General features: G+C 41.4%; 1 protein-coding gene across 9 annotated transcripts in view; it reads right to left on the reverse strand.

The window, feature by feature from the left end:
• The window catches only part of MATN2 (matrilin 2), a 122647-nt gene that overhangs the window by 38414 nt on the left and 63281 nt on the right, over positions 1-20952 (reverse strand). For all 9 annotated transcript variants that reach the window (XM_043507560.1, XM_043507558.1, XM_043507561.1 and 6 more), the window contains exons 5-6: positions 18818-18940; positions 6815-6937 (exon numbers count right to left, since the gene is read on the reverse strand). In XM_043507560.1, coding sequence (XP_043363495.1) covers positions 6815-6937; positions 18818-18940 — 246 coding nt within the window. The remainder of the gene's footprint in view (positions 1-6814; positions 6938-18817; positions 18941-20952) is intronic.

A 20952-nucleotide genomic window follows, 5' to 3' on the forward strand; every position in this document is an offset into this window, starting at 1 on the left:
TAATAAATTTGTTAGTCTCTAAGGTGCCACAAGTACTCCTTTTCTTTTTGCGAATACAGACTAACACGGCTGCTACTCTGAAACCTGCTCTGAATCAGTTGCTCTTAATCTCTCCTTCTAGAGCTCTTCCACTCTGAACCACGCAGAGCAGCGACTCGAACCCAAGTCTTCCACCTCCCAGAGGAGTGTGCTAACAACTGGAATACGGACTATTCGGGTCATGCTTTTGTCTCAGAAATTCCACCTTGAACCTCAGAAACATTCCCAAGGAACATTTCTTCACAACCGATTTGTTTCCATGAAAAGTTTTGGTTTTGACAGATCAGCATTTTCGGACGGAAAAATGTTTTGCTGAAAAATTCTTGACTAGTTATTGTTTAGGCTCCTAAAGACACAGGTAGGTGCTTAGGTGCTTTTGAAAATCCCAGTAGGTGCCCATCCGCATCTGTAGATGCCCAGATACCTTTAAAAATCTGACCCTTAGAGGTGAGTCAAAGGTTACCTAGATAAACTTCGTGGTATAGAGACTGTCTTTTTTATATGTGTTTGTACAGAGCCTTTCACAGTGGGGCCCTGGTATATGATTGAGGCTTAGAATGCAGAAGGCTCCTCTCCTCTCCAGAGGTAGCAGCATGGGGTCCCACTGCATCCCACAGATAACAAGAGGGGCTCCCCTAAAAAGGAGCAGAATCAGCAACAAGGCAGGAAGACCCCTAATAAGTACTTCAGGAGCCCAGGGTGTATAAGGTATACCTGCTTGGGCTAGTGTTGGCAAACCCCCAGAGGAGTATGTCTTGCAGTTAATGTTGAAATGGATGAGGAGTTCACACCTCTCAGCGCTTTTGTTTCAAGCTGTCTTGGTAACACTTATTTATGTTTCAGGCTTTTCTTTGTGACCATAAGGGGCTAGAAGCTTAATTTTTTTTCTTTTTGTAAATGAAAGCCAAAATGATGATGTAATCAAATGACTCTGGTAGCTGGAGCCCTAAGCATGGGCTATAATGCTTATGCCTTAATCTAGTCCTGCACTTATCAAAGCTCAAAAAAAAAAAAAAAGCTTGTTTGATCATTTTGCCTGCATCTTTCTTAACATGGGTTGAATCTTGGCTAGTTTTGCTGCTCTCACTGAGACTTACCTGTCAAGCCAAATTGGTAGAAAATAATGTTAAGAGTTTTAAACTTTGAACATTTAAAAATTAGTTGTCTGAAGCTTTTTCTTGTATGTTCACACTTACCCAGAGCCAGTGTGATTTAGAACACAGGGGAACTCTGACACACCCTTGCTCTGAATCAATTGAGTCTAATCCCCGGCTAATCTGAACAATGTGCTGACTTTAAAGCAATTGCAATTTGCAGTCCATTTTCTTCATTCTTGGTTTGGTTTGCAAGACACAAAAGAAGTCCAATTTGCAGAGAAGTGAATTGGTAAGTTTTAAAAGTTATTTATGTTTAAATTCAGCCAGGGCATCCTGAACTGAGCTGATTTAATCAATGCTGTCCTGGCTCAAATCCATTCTTGCTTGGCTGATGCTTCTTATTCAGCATCCCCTACCCCACCACATCTAGCCAACCTGTTTTTTTCAAATTATAGTTTTGGGAATGTTTTTTGCACTTTTAAACTGATTTAAAGTATTTAAAGCATCTTAAACAGGTTAAAATGTTAGAGAGGTGTAGATCTGTTTAAATGCATGCAACAAATTTCAGTTAATCCCTATAGCTGATGTAAAGATTTAACTTGCTTTAAGATGTTTATGAAGTTTTATGGTCTTTGATCAGTTTAAACTGAAAAAAATCCCACATTCTAAAATCCTCCACAATTTTGGGGGAACAATGGATCTGGATAGCTGCCCAAGCAGCTGGAGGCACTTATGCTGTACAAAGAATATTTCAAACTGCATGCTTATGTGAATATATACACACACAAGTATGGAAATATGTACTTCACATAAAATTTGAATAGACCTGCATCTGACACAATCACAGGTTGTCTTAGGGTATGTCTACACTACAAAATTAGATCAAATTTATAGAAGTCAATTTTTTAGGAAGTGATTTTATACAGTCGATTGTGTGTGTCCCCACTAAGTGCATTAAATTGGCGGAGTGCGTCCACAGTACCATGGCTAGTGTTGACTTTCAGAGCGTTGCACTGTGGGTAGCTATCCCACAGTTCCTGCAGTCTCCGCCGCCCATTGGAATTCTCGGTTAAGCTCCCAATGCCCAATGAGGCAAAAACATTGTCACGGGTGATTTTGGGTACATGTCGTCAATCGCCCCTCCCTTAGTGAAAGCAATGGCAGACAATCATTTTGAGCCTTTTTTCCGTGCAGACACCATACTGCTTTCAGCAGACGGTGCAGTAGGACTGCTAACCGTCGTCATTGAACCACTGCTTCTGCTACAACTCTGCTCTGCTGTTCGTCTCTATAGTGAATTTCTCCATGTTGGCTGTCATGGGCTTCCGCTGCAACTTTGTTCTCATGAATCCACCGCGTGGGTCCTCTTGTCATTCTCTATAAATATCTATTCTCGTGGCACCCGTCGTCAGCCACCGCTTCCACTGCAACTCTGCTCTCCTGCAGAGCCCATACCACGGCAAGCATAGAGCCTGCTCAGATCACCATGGCAGTTATGAGCATTGTAAACACCTCACGCATTATCCTGCAGTATGTGCAGAACCAGAACCTGCAAAAGCAGGTGAGGAGGCGATGGCAGCGCGGTGACGAGAGTGATGAGGATATGGACACAGACTTCTCTCAAAGTACAGGCCCCAGCAATTTGGACATCCTGATGGCAACGGGGTAGGCTCATGCCATGGAACGCCGATTCTGGGCCTGGGAAACAAGCACAGACTGGTGGGACCGCATAGTGTTGCAGGTCTGGGATGATTCCCAGTGGCTGCAAAACTTCCACATGCATAAGGGCACTTTCATGGAACTTTGTGACTTGCTTTCCCCTGCCCTGAAGTGCAGGAATACCAAGATGAGAGCAGCCCTCACAGTTCACAAGCGAGTGGCGATAGCCCTCTGGAAGCTTGCAAAGCAAGACAACTACCAGTCAGTTGGGAATCAATTTGGAGTGGGCAAATCTACTGTGGGGGCTGCTTTGATCTAAGTAGCCAACACAATCACTGAGCTGCTGCTATCCAGGGTAGTGCAGGTCTTGGAAATGTGCAGGTCATAGTGGATGGCTTTGCTGCAATGGGGTTCCCTAATTGTGGTGGGGCAATAGACGGAACACATATCCCTATCTTGGGACCAGACCACTTTGGCAGCCAGTACATAAACCATAAGAAGTATTTTTCAATGGTGCTGAAAGCACTGGTGGATCACAAGGGACATTTCACCGACATCAATGTGGGATGGCCGGGAAAGGCACATGACGCTCACATCTTCAGGAACTCTGGTCTGTTTGAACAGTTGCAGGAAGGAACTTACTTTCCAGACCAGAAAATAACCGTTGGAGATGTTGAAATGCCTATAGTTATCCTTGGGGATCCAGCCTACCCCTTAATGCCATGGCTCATGAAGCCATACACAGGCTCCCTGGACAGTAGTCAGGAGATGTTCAACTATAGGCTGAGAAAGTGCAGAATGGTGGTAGAATGTGCATTTGGATGTTTAAAAGCACGCTGGCACAGCTGACTAAGTCATTTAGACCTCAGCAAAACCAATATTCCCATTGTTATTACTGCTTTCTGTGTGCTCCACAATATCTGTGAGAGTAAGGGGGAGACGTTTATGGCCAGATGGGAGGTTGAGGCAAATCACCTGGCCACTGATTACGCGCAGCCAGACACCAGGGCAGTTAGAAGAGCACAGCAGGGCACACTGCACATCAGAGAAGCTTTGAAAACCAGTTTCATGACTGGCCAGGCTACAGTGTGACAGTTCTGTTTGTTTCTTCCTTCTTGATGAAAACCCGCCCCCTTGGTTCACTCTACTTCCCTGTAAGCCAACTGACCTCCCCCCTTCGATTACCGCTTGCAGAGGCAATAAATTCATTGTTGTTTCAAATTCATGCATTTTTTATTAATTTGTCACACAAATAGGGGGATAACTGCCAAGGTAGCCCAGGAGGGGAGGGGGAAGAGGGAAGGACAAGGCCACACTGCACTTTAAACTTATTGAATGCCAGCCTTCTGTTGCTTGGGCAGTCCTCTGGGGTGGAGTGGCTGGGTGCTCAGAGACTCCCTCCCCAGGGTAAGGAGGCTATGGAACTTGGGGAGGAAGGTGGTTGGTTACACAGGTGCTGCAGCAGCGGTCTGTGCTCCTGCTGCCTTTCCTGCAGCTCAACTATACGCCGGAGCTTATCAGTTTGATCCCCCAGTAGCCTCAGCACTGCATCCTGCCTCCTCTCATCACGCTGCCGCCACCTATCATCTTGATCCCACCTCCTGTCCTGTGCTTTCCTGGACTCTGACATTGCTTGCCTGCACGCATTCTGCTGAACTCTTCAAGTGCGGGAGGACTGCATGAGCTCAGAGAACATTTCATCGCTAGTGCGTTTTTTTCACCTTCTTATCTGCACTAGCCTCTGGGATGGAGATGATAGGGGGAGCGTTGAAACATTTGCAGCTGCGGGAGGAAAAAAAGGGAGAGTAGTATTTAAAAAGACACATTTTAGAGAACAATGGGTAGACTCTTTCACAGTGAACCAAGCTGTTAACATTACATAGCACATGTGCTTTCGGTACAAGGTTGCCATGCCCCCCCGCCCCAATTCTTGGGGATGATCGCCTTCCCCCTCCCCCCACCAGGTGGCTAACAGCGGGGATGATTTCTTTTCAGCCACAGGCAAACAGCCCAGCAGAAACGGCCATCTCTGAATGTCCCCTTAATAAAATTCCCCTATTTCAACCAGGTGACCATGAATTATATCACTCTCCTGAGGCTAACACAGAGGGATAAAGAACGGATGTTGCTTGAATGCCAGCAAACACTGGGACCATACGCTGCCATGCTTTGTTACGCAATGATTCCAGACTACGTGCTACTGGCCTGGCGTGGATAAGTGTCCTACCATGGAGGACGGAATAAGGCTGCCCTCCCCAGAAACCATTTGAAAAGCCTTTGGGAGTACCTCCAGGAGAGCTTCATTGAGATGTCCCTGGAGGATTTCTGCTCCATCCCATCTCCATAACAGACTTTTCCAGTAGCTGTACTGGCCGTGAATGCATCCCAAGTCTTCAGGGCAAATTAATCATTAAACATGCTTGCTTTTAAACCATGTATTATATTTACAAAGGTACACTCACCAGAGGTGCCTTCTCCGGCTTCATGGTCCGGGAGCCCTCCTTGGGAGGGTTGGGAGGGAATTGGCTCCAGGATGATAAACAGTTCCTGACTGTCGGGGAGAATGGTTTCATCCTCCTCCTCATCCTCATCTTCCTCGTCCCCAAAATCCTCATCCCTGTTGCACGAGACTCCCCCCTTGTAGAAGTCCACATACAGGGGTGGGGTAGTGGTAGGGGCACCACGTAGAATTGCATGCAGCTCATCATAGAAGCGGCATGTCTGGGGGTCTGACACGGAGTGACCGTTTGCCTCTTTGGATTTTTGGTAGGCTTGCCTGAGCTTCTTAAGTTTCACGCAGCACTGCTGCCGGTCCCTGTTATAGCCTTTGTCCTTCATGCCCTTGGAGATTTTTTCAAATATTTTGGTATTTCATCATTTGGATAGCACGGATTCATCTCCCCATACAGCGATCAGATCCAGTACCTCCCGTTAGGTCCATGCTGGAGCTCTTTTACGATTCTGGGACTGCATGGTCACCTCTGCTGATGACCTCGCCAAATAGGAAATGAAATTCAAAAGTTCCCGGTGCTTTTCCTGTGTACTTGACTAGTGCATCTGAGTTGAAAGTGCTGTCCAGAGCAGTCATAATGGAGCACTCTGGAATAGCTCACAGAGGCCAATACCATCAAATTGTGTCCACACTACCCCAAATTCGACCCAGCGATGTCAATTTCAGCCCTAATCCCCTGGTCAGGGAGGAGTACAGAAATAGATTTTAAGAGCCCTTTAAGTCAACAAAAATGGCTTTGTCGTGTGGATGGGTGCAGGGTTAAATCAATCTAATGCTGCTAAATTCGACCTAAACTCATAGTGTAGACCAGGGCTCAGACACCCATGTGTATCTAGGGTTGTATAAGATGCTTTGTCATATTGCACTGCATTATTTCATAAACTGTATTTGTTCACACTTAAAAATATGGGCTAAATTAATCACTGGTATAAGGAGTGTAACTCTACTGAAATTAATAGAGTTGCACCCACACAAACCCACAGCAATTAAGTTTCTTTATCATAATCCATATGTAGAAAGAAACAAAGTTATTGTACATTCAGCCTTTCCTTTTACATTTCCTGAATGTGGCATGCTTAGCTATGCAACCTTAACAGTGCCTTAATATGGGGCATTTTGCATTCAATTATTAAACTTGTTTTATAAACAAAGAAAATTTAAGAACTGTGTTGTATAAAATTAAGCTGTTTTTCTGGTCTATTGCATGAGGAAGGAGGACACTCAAAATAAAGGACTCCGGCAATCCAAAGGGATCATGCAACATAAAGGCTTTTGATTATACTACCTAGGGAGAAGCATGGCCTCATGTTAAGAACTCCTTGTCCCCAGAGAAGGAGAAAACTTCCACTGCTTTTATTTCCTATGGCTCCAGGAGCTAGTCCATCCCTGACATTCTACTGAATGTCCTCAGCATCTTCAGGAACAGCAATGGGAGAATCACCACTGGAAATTAGGAGGTACAAGGAGAGCAAATTTATCATAGTACTTAAAATTCATCAGAACTTACTTCTGCAAGTTCTTCTGTCTGGATTTAGAATAAATCCTTGATGGCATCTACAGTAGTAGGAGTCATCCGTACTTACACACTCATGTTGACAACCTTGGTTATCCAAAGCACAAAGGTCTACAACTGAAAAAGAAAACAAGAAGAGTACATAAAATTAAGATAAATGGAATCAAATAAAAATATGATTAAATATTTATATTATGGCAGTGGCTAAGGGTCCTGATCAATGTCCAGGTCTCTACAAATAATGAATAGACATGATCTCTGCCCTGAACAACTTGCAATTTAAGAACTTTAGTGCAATGATTGATGCACCAATTATTAGGGGCTCACTCCTTTTTATCAGAAGGGATACATTTTGAATGGCTGATCACATTTGTGACTATGTTGGAAGACTCAATGTGAGATCCCATTCAACTCCACTTGTCTATGTTGATTAGAGAAGGGACACAGAGCAGATTCTAACCTGAGTTACTTGATGTTAAACCAGGGTACTGTCACTGGTGTGAGGAATTTAGACCTCAGTAACTGAGATTTGAATCTGATTCTCACATTGGTCCCCCCAGCAAATAGTCAGCAGCCCTTTTATTTCATTGGCTACCTGGAACTTTTGTAACTTTTCAGCATGTCTTCTCAGCTCTTGAAACAGTGCCTTAATCCTACACTCCATACAAGATGAATTTAGTACAGTTTGGGGAGAGGCAATAGTGGTTTTACTCTAGTGTTATCTTCTGTCCCTCTGCCCCCAATCGTGGAACCAACTGGGGCTGTGCCAGACCCCAGAATAGCTACTGTAACTTACCCCAAACTGCTTATGCAATCAAGGAGCTGAGCCAGCATCCAGGAACCACAAGTGTAAAGGGGGGAGCACACCCCCTGAACACACCCCCTTCATTGGGGACTGGGACAACAGCTTCACTCACTCTGTGTCACCCCAAGATTCCCATTTGCAAAGCAGCTGTAGCAGGGTCTGACCTGGATAGTTTATTTTAGATAGAGCCCTTTGTTTGACAGAAGAAGAATGTCATAATTACTCTAGTCACTTACATCAGCATATTTACAAGACAGAATACAAACAGGCTAAACACCATGCAATTTTTAAAATAAGAGTTTACACAGATAAGTAAGAGGTTCAAAGCAAAAGTGCGTAAGTAGTCAAATGCAAATAAAACTTTAATTCCCTGCAACTTCAGTTGTTTCTTCATTCATCAATTCTTACAATAGATTAAACATAGACCAATCACAAAGCAAGTGTTCTTTCCACAAGACACTGCCTGGCTCGCACTATTCCCATTTTGTCTGATTTAAGTTTTATTTTCTGCTCAGGACAGCAACATGCCCAACTTCACATAGAAATGTGAGGAGTAGGGTCGCCAACTCTGACTGAAGCTATTCCAGGAACTTTTTCCCCCAACATGACGTAATGTCTCCCCTCTGTATTTTCCACCAAATGCATCCTATGAAGTGAGCTGTAGCTCACGAAAGCTTATGCTCAAATAAATTTGTTAGTCTCTAAGGTGCCACAAGTACTCCTTTTCTTTTTGCGAATACAGACTAACATGGCTGCTACTCTGAAACCTGTCATTAATTGTACTGTACCTAATAAAATCTCCCAGATTGCTTTCAGTAGTCACCGGGAGATCGATGCTGATTCCAGTAGACTCCCAGCCAATCCGGGAGGGTTGGCAATCCTAACGAGGAGTTAGCTTTCCTGACACTACAATTAGAACAACTCTGATCTAGCCGCTGCTAATCCTTTCTGTTACTTTATTTATCCATTTTTAAACCTCCCAAGTTACATTAAAATTCTCCTTTGAGGAAGGGACATTTTTTTGTTTATATTAATCAATTCTCTTAACCACACTCCAATTGTCTCCACTAATCCAGGCACCCTAGGGTATTTATTCAAGACCATTTACTCTGGAAGGCAAATAATACATTTATGCACATTAAGGGCATTTCTGCTAACACTTAGGGTTATTTGGTTTGAATCCAGACTATTTGGACTGCTCATCATGTATAACCACTTTCTTGGGAAGTATCTTCCTGTTTCCAACCTGAATAGCTTCAGGTAAAAATATATTTATTGAAAATGTATGTTAAAGCTACAAAGTTGAACACGATAATCAGCCTTCCCTGAAATGAGATCCAACCATGTATAAATTTTCAATTGTCCTAAAAAAAAGGTATTTAAATAATACATCAAAGAATACACATAATTTTCCCAAAGTAAATTTTGCTGTAGTAAAAATGAGCACATCTGTAAAGGCTCGACTTGTATCTGGTGTTTAATTACACAGTATCAAATTGCTCTGTGATTTCTTCCAGTTCACCCCCTTATCACTGGGATGGCCTATTGGAGCCTGTCCAAAGCCTCTCTTCATTCAAATCTCTCATGTAGGCCTATTTTTACCATCATGGCTACAAGAACCAGGCCAACAAATTAGAGCAAAGTTGGGGGGAAAATGGAAAAACTCTAGTATTTTTTAAGATGTTTTATCAATGAGTAACATATGAGCAGACATGATTCAGACCACTTTATTCGCATTTGGTCCCTCATTCTTCTCTCTCTTAGTTGGTCTGTCTTTTTAGACTGATCTTTTTGGTGAAGGGACTGTGCCTTCCTATTTCTATACAGAAGCATAACTGAAAAACAGGAGCACAACTGAAAAATAAATAATAATAATTCATACAGGACCTATATTTCTCCAGTTTTCTCACTAAAGGATAGATTGTGCAAACCTTATTCATTGCGGTGAGCACATACTCACAGAAGCACTCCTATTGGCTTCTACCAGTGGTTAGCTTGCCAGTTTCTCTAGTGTAAAGAAATCTTGGTGACTGACTGTATGTGGCTGACGTGCTCTCTTGCCAGTTGCTCTTAGGGGCAAACATCATTGCACTGTTGTAATATTTTTCATATACAAATTAACCACACTAGGCCAGCGTTTCTCAAATGCAGCCACCAGGGGCTTTTCTTGTGGCCACAGCCTTCTAAGCAGTGATTGGGTGTGGGGGGAGCAACGGCCCCTTCTCCGGGACTGCCAGCAGGGGTTGGGCAATGCCCACCTCTGGAGCCAGAAACACTAGAGGAGCAGGCAGCTGGTAAGTTCCCCACCTTCATGGGCCCAGTGGGGCTCGGGCTTCTGGCTTCAGTCCTGGGGTGGCAGCTGGCAGGTTCTGGTCATGGGATGGTGGGCTCTGGTCCCTGGCTGCAGGGCTTCAGCCAAAAACCCAGGCTATGGGCACTGGGCCCGGGCTCACCCCCCCCATCACCACTGGCCCCCACTGCCTCCCAAGCCCCTCATCCATTGCCCCGCTGCCTCCCTACCCACCTCCCCATCCAGGGCTTAATTTTCCCCCCAGCTTGCTGGGGTTGAGTAAATTTGCTGTGAAAAGTGATATTTGTATGTTTGTTAATATCACTTTTCACTGCCTCCCAGCTAGCTTGCAAGTCTGCTTCTGTGAAAAATGATATTAACAACATACAATACCATTTTTCACAGCAGCAGACTTACTAGCTAGCAAGTGTAAAACAAAAAAGGAAAAGAAACAACAACAGCAAAAGACAAGAACATGCAACACACCTAATTTGTGTTTCTATTCTGTTTAGGGTGAGTAAAGAACAGAGACAACTGTACATTATTTTGATTGAGTTTGAAAAAAAACCCCTTACATAAATAAATTACAATGATTTGGACATGTATACTGGCATATTTATTTGTTTTTACTAAAGTTAATTAAGTATTTAGGGAAAAACTGTCAGAGTGGTCACCAGCAAGAGATGGTGGCTGCATTCTGAGACCACCAAAATTTTTATCATGAGAATCCCTGCTCTAGGCAGGGTTAGACCTACTGGGCTGTGTTGGTAGTCTCACTATTTATTCTTTTCATCCTCTTTTACACTAGTTACTGGTGGTACTTGCTCAGAATAGACATCTTCCAACATGATTTCCATTAGTAAATGGGATATTTAAATCCTTCACGGAGTAAAATATCCATGGAGTTAAATATCCATGGAAAGACTGAGAAGAATTATAAAGCATACCTAGGTGCCTTATATTGAAGCATGACAACCCTTTCTTTGGTACATGGAAAATATGCTAAACAAAGTAAATTAACTATGTTAGTATTCCTCAATTAACATCTGAAGAGGTTTGAGATTTTGAGACTGTGCATTAAGCATATTGGTTTCCAAATTCTCACTGGTACCAGTAAAACCTGCCCAGCTGAGGACCATTTAAAGATCCGTTTCAACACCTGACATCGGTGCAAGCCTGTTGTACATAATCAGCTAAAGTAAAAACATGTTACCCAACCAGAGGGAAAAGGTTAAAGATCTTTTTACCTATTCTTTTTCTTTCTTTTCATTGGTCTATTGGTATTAGGGAAGGTAACATTTTGGCCAGCACATTTTGACCCATTTGACTGTAAATCTTTAAATACACAGTGCATCAGACTTCTCCTTTGATCATGCCTGTTTTGTGAATAAATCATTTACCTAGTAAATACAATTCACAAAAATGAATGATACTTTAATATAAACTTATGAAAACGGAGAGTTATAGCTCCTGATTGAATATTGCACATATTCACATTTACAGGATTTTCCACCAAGGATCAGCATGCATCCTTGATTACATTTGCAGAAGCAGGACATTTTTCATAACAACATATCCATTCTGAAGTTGCTCAAATCACAGAAGTCAGTTCTTGCAGATCCACTGCTAATAGGAATAGTAAGTTAGCCAATCACTCTTTTCTTTGCAAACAAATTAGAATGGCTAATTTATACATAGTTTTAACACTTTATGGAAACATTATTAATGATCATATATTGACCCATGCATATGTATTGTAGGGATTAAAAAAAGTTAAAAGTGAAATCACGTATATGATGAAAAAAAAATCTACAAATAAAAGTGTAACTAGGATGCTTTGCATTTAGATTTGAACCTGCCAACACTAGCATTAGGATGAATAGCATGAGTTAGGGGATTCCACCAAAATAAATATAAGTAAGCAATACTTGAGAGATCAAGTGGATTTAGGTCAGAAGGAGAATGCAAGATATTTGGAACTTGATTCTCCGTTTCAAAGGAAGCCAACGCACTAATGGAATGGAATGGGAAAAACATGAAAAATTAAGGATGCAGCTCAGTTCTTGGTAAAACATTACAGACTTTATAGAGAAGTGGTGACAAGACAACAATTAGAATGTTGAGACAAGAAAATACATAGAAAAGTACTAATGTTTTAATTAAAAAAACGTACTTTTTGAGTATTAAAGAAAGGATAGGAGCTGACATCAGAATAGAACCTATAAACAATCTCCAATGAAGAAAGTGTATTTATTTATATTTGTATTGCAGTAGTGCCCGAGGGTCCCAATAAGGATTGGGACCCCATTGTGCTAGTTGCTATAAAAATACAAAGGAAGACACAGTCCTTGCCTTGTAGAATTTATAATCCAATGTAAGACAAGATGCTTCAGGTAGATGTATCAAACAATAGAGGAAATAGTGAGGGAGGATGAGGACCACAGTGATAATAATAATAGGGGGTTATATAGGTTAGTTAATGTAACCACTTTTCTGATTCAGAGAAACTTAAATTGAATCTTTTATGTGCTTAAATAGATATATATCCACAAGCTCCACTAGCCCTCTGTATTCAGCATTAGTGAGATCGATACTGGAATACTGCATCCAGTTCAGGTGATGACATTTTTAAAAAGATGTTGAAAAACTGGAGAAGTGAAATTAAGAGCCACAAAAATGATACCAGGGCTGGAAACAAAATGCCTTACAAGGAGAGACTTAGAGAGCTCAATCAGGTTAGTTTATCAAAAAGAAGATTAAGAGGTGACTTAACTATCTCGTATAAAGAAAAGGAGTACTTGTGGCACCTTAGAGACTAACAAATTTATTTGAGCATCCAATGAAGTGAGCTGTAGCTCACAAAAGCTTATGCTCAAATAAATTTGTTAGTCTCTAAGGTGCCACAAGTACTCCTTTTCTTTTTGCGAATACAGACTAACACGGCTGCTACTCTGAAACCTATCTCGAATAAGTTCGTTGGGCAGAAAATACTGGGTACTAAAGGGCTTTTTAATTCAGCAGAGAAAGATATAATAAGAACAAATGGCTGGAAGCTGAAGCCAGACAAATTCAAGTTAGAAATAAGGCATACATTTGTAATAGTGAGCGTGATTTACCACTGGAACAAACCACGAAGGAAAATGATGGATTCTATATCTCTTGATATCTTCACATCAAGACTGGAGGCCATTCTGGAGGATATGCTTCAGTCAGACAAGTTATTGGGCTCAACACAGGGGTAACTGGGTGAAATTCTATGGCCTGTTGTATACAGGAAGCCAGCTAGAAAGAATCCAGCTTCAGAGGACAAGAACATAAAATGGTACTTGAGACATAGGACCTATGGAAAAGCAACAGTTATGTAGCATGAAAAAATTCTGCAGCATTTTGAGACATTGTGAAACAAGCAGATGCATGTCCTCTAAAAAGCCAGACATGGATCTGATCCACATCTATTTATGGGTGAGAGTGAAACTCATATGCTTTATATCTTCAAAAAGTTGCAAATCCAGGAAAACAAAACAAAACAATACAATGAGCTAAGAAAAATGCGGAGGCAAGTAAGCATTCTCATATTTAAATCATGAGACCAAGAGTAATTGAAACATTTCAAAGGACTAAGCACACAGTTGATTCATCTGCAAAAGGCACATACAACATAGCTCTCATAAAAAACAAAATGGGAAATGGCATGAAAAATGCCCCTTGGTATGGGCAATTACCTATTTTACATACTGAACTAATATTATCCTGCTTCCTAGGGCATTCTAAGAAATTACTTAAGTGGGCTGTCAAGATGCAGATTACATTGTGTTATGGGGCTTTAAACTGACAAGAATTTAGCTGGAAAGAAGGTACAGCTTTGGGAACTTGTTATTTCTTACAACTTGAGAAGAATTGTGGTGGGACTGTGTGTAGGGGCCTAGGCTCCAATTCAGAAAAGCATTTAGGCACATGCTTAACTTGAAGTATCTGCTTAAATCCCATTAATTTCAATGGGATTTAAGCACATGCTTAACTTGGAGCATGTGTTTAAGTGCTTTCGTGAACCAAGGCCAAGAAGACAAAGGCAAACATCTAGCACTTATTAGTTCTTCAACAGAAGATACCAGAACAGGACATTCTCCTGAAATATAAGACCAGGAAAGAAGGTTTGTGAGAAGGGAAATAGCCTGAAGAGCTAGATTACCCTAAAACATACTGTGGCATAAGTATGGAAGAAGTGAAAATGAGTTATTTACAAAGTTTTGAGGACAAGATTGTGTTTCGCATTTAATATTTGTTTTCCTGAATTTTCATTCTCTTGCTTTCATCTTGCAGTACCCTGGGCCTATGTTTGTTTCTTTACTGCCAACGGTATGAATTAGAGGCACAGTTTCTTTAAGGGAACTAAGCTTAACCAACACATTCTACAGACAAACTTAATTCATAGGCATAGCTTGACTTCTATATTTTGGGGGCGGCTCCAGTCAGGCCAATGGGGCCATGTGCGTGGTGGGGGCAGAGGTGTATTAACGCCTAAGCCGGCAAATTTATATATAGCAGCCAGAGGCTGCTTCCCCAGGCGCCGGTTCACGCCCTCCACCCCTGGTCCCGCCCCCCATTCCCCACCCCCTCCCTGCCCCTATTGGTCACCTTCCCCAAATTCCCGCCCTGGCCCTGCCTCCTCTCCTGAGCGAGCCGTGTTCCCCCCTTCTCCCCCCTCCTTTGCGAAACTGTTTTGCGCACAAGCACTGGCAGGGAGCGGGGAGAAGCAGGACCCAGTGGCACACTCAGGGGAGGAGGCAGAGTCAGAGCGGAGGTGAGCTGCGGCGGGGGGGGGCCGGGAGCTGCTGGGGGGGCAATTATTTCAGGGCCTAGGGGCAGCAAAATCATAAATCCGCCACTGGGGGGGGGGGAAAGAGGGAAAACTCTGTGCCTGCCCACAGGGGCACCATTTCAGATTGGGTTTTTTTTAGCAGGGGGCAACTTTCACCATGATTCCAGGAGCTACATAACTGAAAACTCTAGGGTTTGTTTTTTTTTTTGTTTTTTTTTTGCAGATAATAACTTAGAAATTATCTGACAGCATCACTGAATCTAATTCTATATCAAGCAAGAAAATTAAATATTAGACCTACTCAGCTTTAATACTAACATGTTCTAACATCTTATGGAAAGTCACTTAAGGGACACTGGTTAGGTTTAAAATTGTAATGTATATTCTTTCTCAGATACACTTATTAAAGTCAGAAGTGGCCATCATGATCATCTAGTCTGACGTGCACCTTGCAAGCCACAGAACCTCACCTACTCATTCCTGTAATGGACCCCTAAACTCTGAGTTACTGAAGTCCTCTAATCATGGTTTAAAGACTGCAAAAGCGGCAAAGAGTCCTGTGGCACCTTATAGACTAACAAATATATTGGAGCATGAGCTTTCATGGGTGAATACCCACTTCGTTGGATGCATGTAGTGGAAATTTCCAGAGGCAGGTATAAATATGCAAGCAAGAATCAGGCTAGGGATAACGAGGTTAGTTCTATCAGGGAGGATTTGCCATGATGTGCCAGCAATGCCCCTCTGCTATGTACATCGGCCAAACTGGACAGTCCCTATGTAAAAGGATAAATGGACACAAATCAGATATTAGGTATGGCAATATAAAAAAACCTGCAGGAGAACACTTCAACCTCCCTGGACACACACTGGCAGATTTAAAGGTAGCCATCCTGCAGCAAAAAATCTTCAGGACCAGACTTCAAAGAGAAACTGCTGAGCTTCAGTTCATTTGCAAATTTAACTCCATCAGCTCAGGATTAAACAAAGACTGTGAATGGCTAGCCAACTACAAAAGCAGTTTCTCCTCCCTTGGTGTTCACACCTCAACTACTAGAAGAAGGCCTCATCCTCCATGATTGAACTAACCTCGTTATCCCTAGCCTGATTCTTGCTTGCATATTTACACCTGCCTCTGGAAATTTCCACTTCATGCATCCAATGAAGTGGGTATTCACCCACGAAAGCTCATGCTCCAATACGTCTGTTAGTCTATAAGGTGCCACAGGACTCTTTGCCGCTTTTACAGATCCAGACTAACACAGCTACCCCTCTGAAGCTAAAGACTGCAAGTTACAGATAATCCACCATTTATACTAGTTTAAACCTGCAAGTGGCCCATGCCCCATGCTGCAGAGGAAGGCAAAACAGACAAACCGACCAACCAACCAACCAACCAACCAGGGTCTCTGCCAGTCTGACTTGGGGGAAAATTCCTTCCCAACCCCAAATATGGTGATCAGTTAAACCCTGAGCAAGTGGGCAAGACCCACCAGGAAGACACCTGGGAAAGAGTTCTCTGTAGTAACTCAGAGCCCTCCCTATCTAGTGTCCCGTGCCCAGCCATTGGGGATATTTGCTACAGGCGGTCAACAATGGGCCACATGCTATTGTAGGCAGACCTCTCATACCATCCTCTCCATAAACTTATCAATCTCAGTCTTGAAGTCAGTTAGGTTTTTTGCCTCTACTGCTCCTCTTGGGAGGCTGCTCCAGAACTTCAATCCTCTGATGATTAGAAACCTTCGCCTAATTTCAAGCCTAAACTTGTTGATAGCCAGTTTATATACATTTGTTCTGGGGTCCACATTGATGCTTAATTTCCTCTCTCTCCCTGGTATTTATCCCTCTGATGTATTTATAGAGAGCAACCATATCTCCCCTCAGCCTTCTTTTGGTTAGACTAAACAAGCCAAGCTCTTTGAGTCTCCTTTCATAAGGTAGGTTTTCTATTGCAGACTCCCCTTTAATCAGTTCCTTATCTAGCTTTCAGTTCTCATATTAATCCCCATCTTCTCCAGTTTCACTAATAATTTCTCATGTGGAACTATTTCAAATGCCTTACTGACATCCAGATAGATTAGATCTACTGCATTTCTTTGTCTAAAAAAATCAGTTATCTTCTCAAAGAAAGATATTAATAACTTTGTTACTTCCTCTTGAATACAACTGAAACAACTGTAGAAAATGTTATTAAAGCTAATGTTAAAAAATTATATAGTATACAGGTTAAGAAAAGAGTGGCTGTACATCTGGGTATAGTGTTTAGATTATCCACAAATACAAGTTTGTTTTTAAAGTCATAAGATCCATAAAGTGCATAATCAGCAATAACCCAAATTTACGTGAATAAATTTAAGAATACAGTTTAAATATTAGCATTCAAGTATTCAGGTACATCGCTCATGAAAAGTTATACAGAATTGGTTGTGGAAAGCAAATATAGCAACGAGTGAAAACTGTCCATCAGTAATTGAGAATTTAGGGTAGGTTGTCCATTTAGAAAATATAATCCATCAGGGAAGTATTTCAGTTACTTTCCAATTTTGCTTCTCATCGGCACTCCAGCTCATCTCACCTGATATTGCTAATGTTTGGTGATGTGCTCTATATAGATGTCTCTCGACCACCTGATGGCATCTGACACCATGAGTTGCCGCATCAGCCGAGCATAGTGCTGACCGATTCCACATTCTCTCATCACTCTCTCATTATATGCACCTTAGGCTCTGACAATCAGTGCGTGTGTCTGAACCTGGTAACTCTTAGCTCTCAAGGTTTCGGCCAGAGGGGCATATTTCTCCACCTTTCGAGCTCGGGCATCACAGAAGGCCAGGGTCTTGTTCTCGAAGGGCACTGTGACGTTCACCATCATGATCTTCTGGTCCAGGTTGGTGATGACGATGTCCGGTTGCAGTTTGCTGTCCGTTCCGAGGATGGCAGAGTTCACGGCCACCTTCCTTATGGGTGGCAGGATGGCTCTGACTAGGCGATTCTCAATGGCATTATGACGCAGCTGCCAAGCTCTGGAATGGGGCTTGCAGCTACACAGGACGTGGGGTAGTGTCTCATTGGCATAGCTGCACTTCCTGCATCGCTTGTCCCGATTCCTGAATCTACAATTACTTTCTATCATTTAGGGTACTTACTTTTTGCAGTTCATCGAGCTTGGAACAGATATTTAACTTTAGGAAACATCCTAACAGCCCTTCCTTATCTTAATCACCTGTTCATCACTCTGTTTATAAACAAAATTCTGACTCCCTGCCTGCCTCAAGGACATAAGCTCGGAGCAGTCTCCTGTCTCCTCTGCAGAACTCTTTATATAGCAGACTACTGACTCCCTGAGGCTTGCAGTTTGGGGGGGGCAATTCTCCCAGTGCCTCACCCAAAATCCACCCATAACTTGATTCTCACACAACAAACCACTACACAGTGATCTTTTAGTGCCACCCCTTGGAAGCAGATGTGGAAAACCTCCTCAGCATACCCTGGCATGGAAACAGATGTTTCAAGGAATGTCCACCCTCTCCCAGATTTTCCCAGGATCTGACTCCTACCTGAAGAGATAGCAACCCTAGAATAGTATTACTAGCACTCTGAGAGTAGGGTCTATGCTTTTGGGGTTTTTTTATGCTACCAGTTTAAATAGTACCATGCAATGCATTGCTGACAACCCACATGGATTCTGAATAGCATAACCCTGTGTGAAATTAGTTGGGGCAATTTTTCACCTTTTTGCTATTTCAGAGTTCATTGAAAAAAAAACCCTAACAACAATAGGGTTGCAATATCTATATGCAATATATTGTGCTTAAAATCTGTGTGAGAAAGGAGAGTTTCCTATCAAGGCTTGTGGCTGTACTGTACATTTATTTGTACTGAAAAAGTAGAAATCTTTCACACTAATTAACTTATCCTGACTGCAAAATTTAGTCACAGAAGTCAATGGGATTGGAACAAAATTAATCAGGTTGTTTGTGTCAAACTCTCTCCCCTCCAAAAACCAGCCCCCCAAAACTGAATCTTGTCTCCCACCTCTTTGGCTTGTGAGCCAATGGGAATTTCTAAGATAATACTTACTGATACACTTCTTTCCACCTTCATCGAGCTCATAGCCATCATAACACTGACATACATAGGACCCAGGTGTGTTCACACAGATCTGTTCACAGGCATGTTTCTCCACAGCACATAGGTCCTGGGCTGCAAAAAACCATCACATGAATATGAGACTCCTTCACCTTCTATATTGCATAGGCTTATATATTGAAAATGCTGTTCAGGAAGATATGAATAACTCATCAGAGAATGACACATTTTAATGAGGAGCACGTTTCCAGGACAAGGTTTGAAAAATTTATGCTCTCAAGAGTGAACTCATACTGCTTAAGCGCCTGATCCTGCACCCACTGAAGTCATTAGCAAAACTCCATTTACTTGAATGGGACAGGATCATGCCCTAGTGGACTGGACGAAAAATAAAAGTTTGGTTTTTTTTGTTTGTTTAGGTTTTTGGAAAAAAAATAGAAATAAGTTCAGCAGGTGTCTGAAATTAATCAATGTTTCATTTTTTCATTTTTGGGTTTTACATTTTTCCTTCCCCCCTCCTCTAACTTTTTCCCTTTTCCCTTTTGCCACTGGCAAAAGGGGGACAAGATAAAGGAAAAAGGAAACCAATAAAGAGAAAAACCAAAAACTGAGAAAAAGGCCCATATTTTTTGTTTTTCAATTTTGTCAGAAAAAACACAGAAAATTTCTAAAATAAAAAATCTCACAAAAATTACTTATTTTGAAAAAAAGCTCTTTTTGTTTTTACGTAACATTTCAATAGAAAAATGTAGATCAGCTACACTGCTTAATTTAGTACATTTGATATATGAACATGATGATCTATATATAGCTCAAGAACAATGTGAGGGATTAATTTAAATAAACAAATACAATGTAAAATGAATGCAATATGAACATTGTTTGTTAAAACAGTTATTTTCTAGAAATAGAAAGTTAAACCAGAAACATTAATGCTTTTCAAAGTTTAGGATACTGTTTTGGAAATATTATTCTGTGAAATAACAGTTGGCTTCTCCGCAAAATGACAACACAATAGGTAGCCTGTAAGATAGATAGATAGATAGATATATCTTTATCTTACAGGCTACCCATTGTAATATACACAGAGAGAGAGAGAGAGTGAGAGAGATGCATAATCCAAGTACAATGCAGTTACATCATTACAGTTTTTAATGCAGAATGTCAAGATTGTCCAAGGGAAAGCTCCCAAACCTTTCAGTTATAGCCAATTTAATGCTATTTACATATTTACAAATGTATTAGGTCCCTGAGTGAACAGATAATAATACTTAGCACTTATGTACTAGTAGCACTTTTAATCTTCAAAGCATGTTACAAATATTTATTATTTCTTGAAATGTATAAAATACAACAAAAGGTGCCTATCCTCTGGGCATCTATCTAATACATTAATAATCACAAAATAAATATAAACCATAGAACCGCCCATAAATATATCCACCTCAACTCTCACCCTCCTGCATAGCTGTTAACAAAGAGGAGAAAAAAGAAAAATATTAACTAATTAATCCTTAGAACACCCTTTGGAGCCTGTGCTGGTTAAATTATTTTTCATGAACAATTAATTTGGTATATGTTTCTGTCTGTGAAGTGTCACTGTTATTACAGACCTGTGAGTTTTTCAAAATTGTTTGACAAATAATTAATGGAAATAAATCCCAGTGTAAGGACTGCTCTCCAACTATTTATAGCAGGTATTGACTTGATTAGTAAATAGTCAGAATTCACTATTCAAGTTATGTGATTGGTCACGAAAATCATGGGTTTTTTTCCTGTTTGTTTTGTTTTTCTGTTCCCTGATTAGATAACACTTATAAACTACTTCTGTTCTCTCAAAATTCAATTTAGTTTCTAAAACATTTTACTTCTTGATTAAACAAATCTTGGTTAGTGGGCCAAAATTCCCTCAAACAGTCACAGGACCAATATTTGCTTGTGCAAATATCTGTGAAACATTAAGGGAAAAAAAGGTGCAAATACTGTTGATTCAATATATGATTCAGAGGAGGAAGCTAAAGCATAGAGGTTAGGTGATTTGTCTGAAGATATGGAGAGAAGGAGTTCTTGCTTTAGACCCCTGCTCAGACTACAGCTCTCCCTCATTCTGCAACATATTTCAACAT

The sequence above is a fragment of the Dermochelys coriacea genome, chromosome 2 (assembly GCF_009764565.3).
Source record: "Dermochelys coriacea isolate rDerCor1 chromosome 2, rDerCor1.pri.v4, whole genome shotgun sequence".
Taxonomy (NCBI): Eukaryota; Metazoa; Chordata; order Testudines; family Dermochelyidae; genus Dermochelys; species Dermochelys coriacea.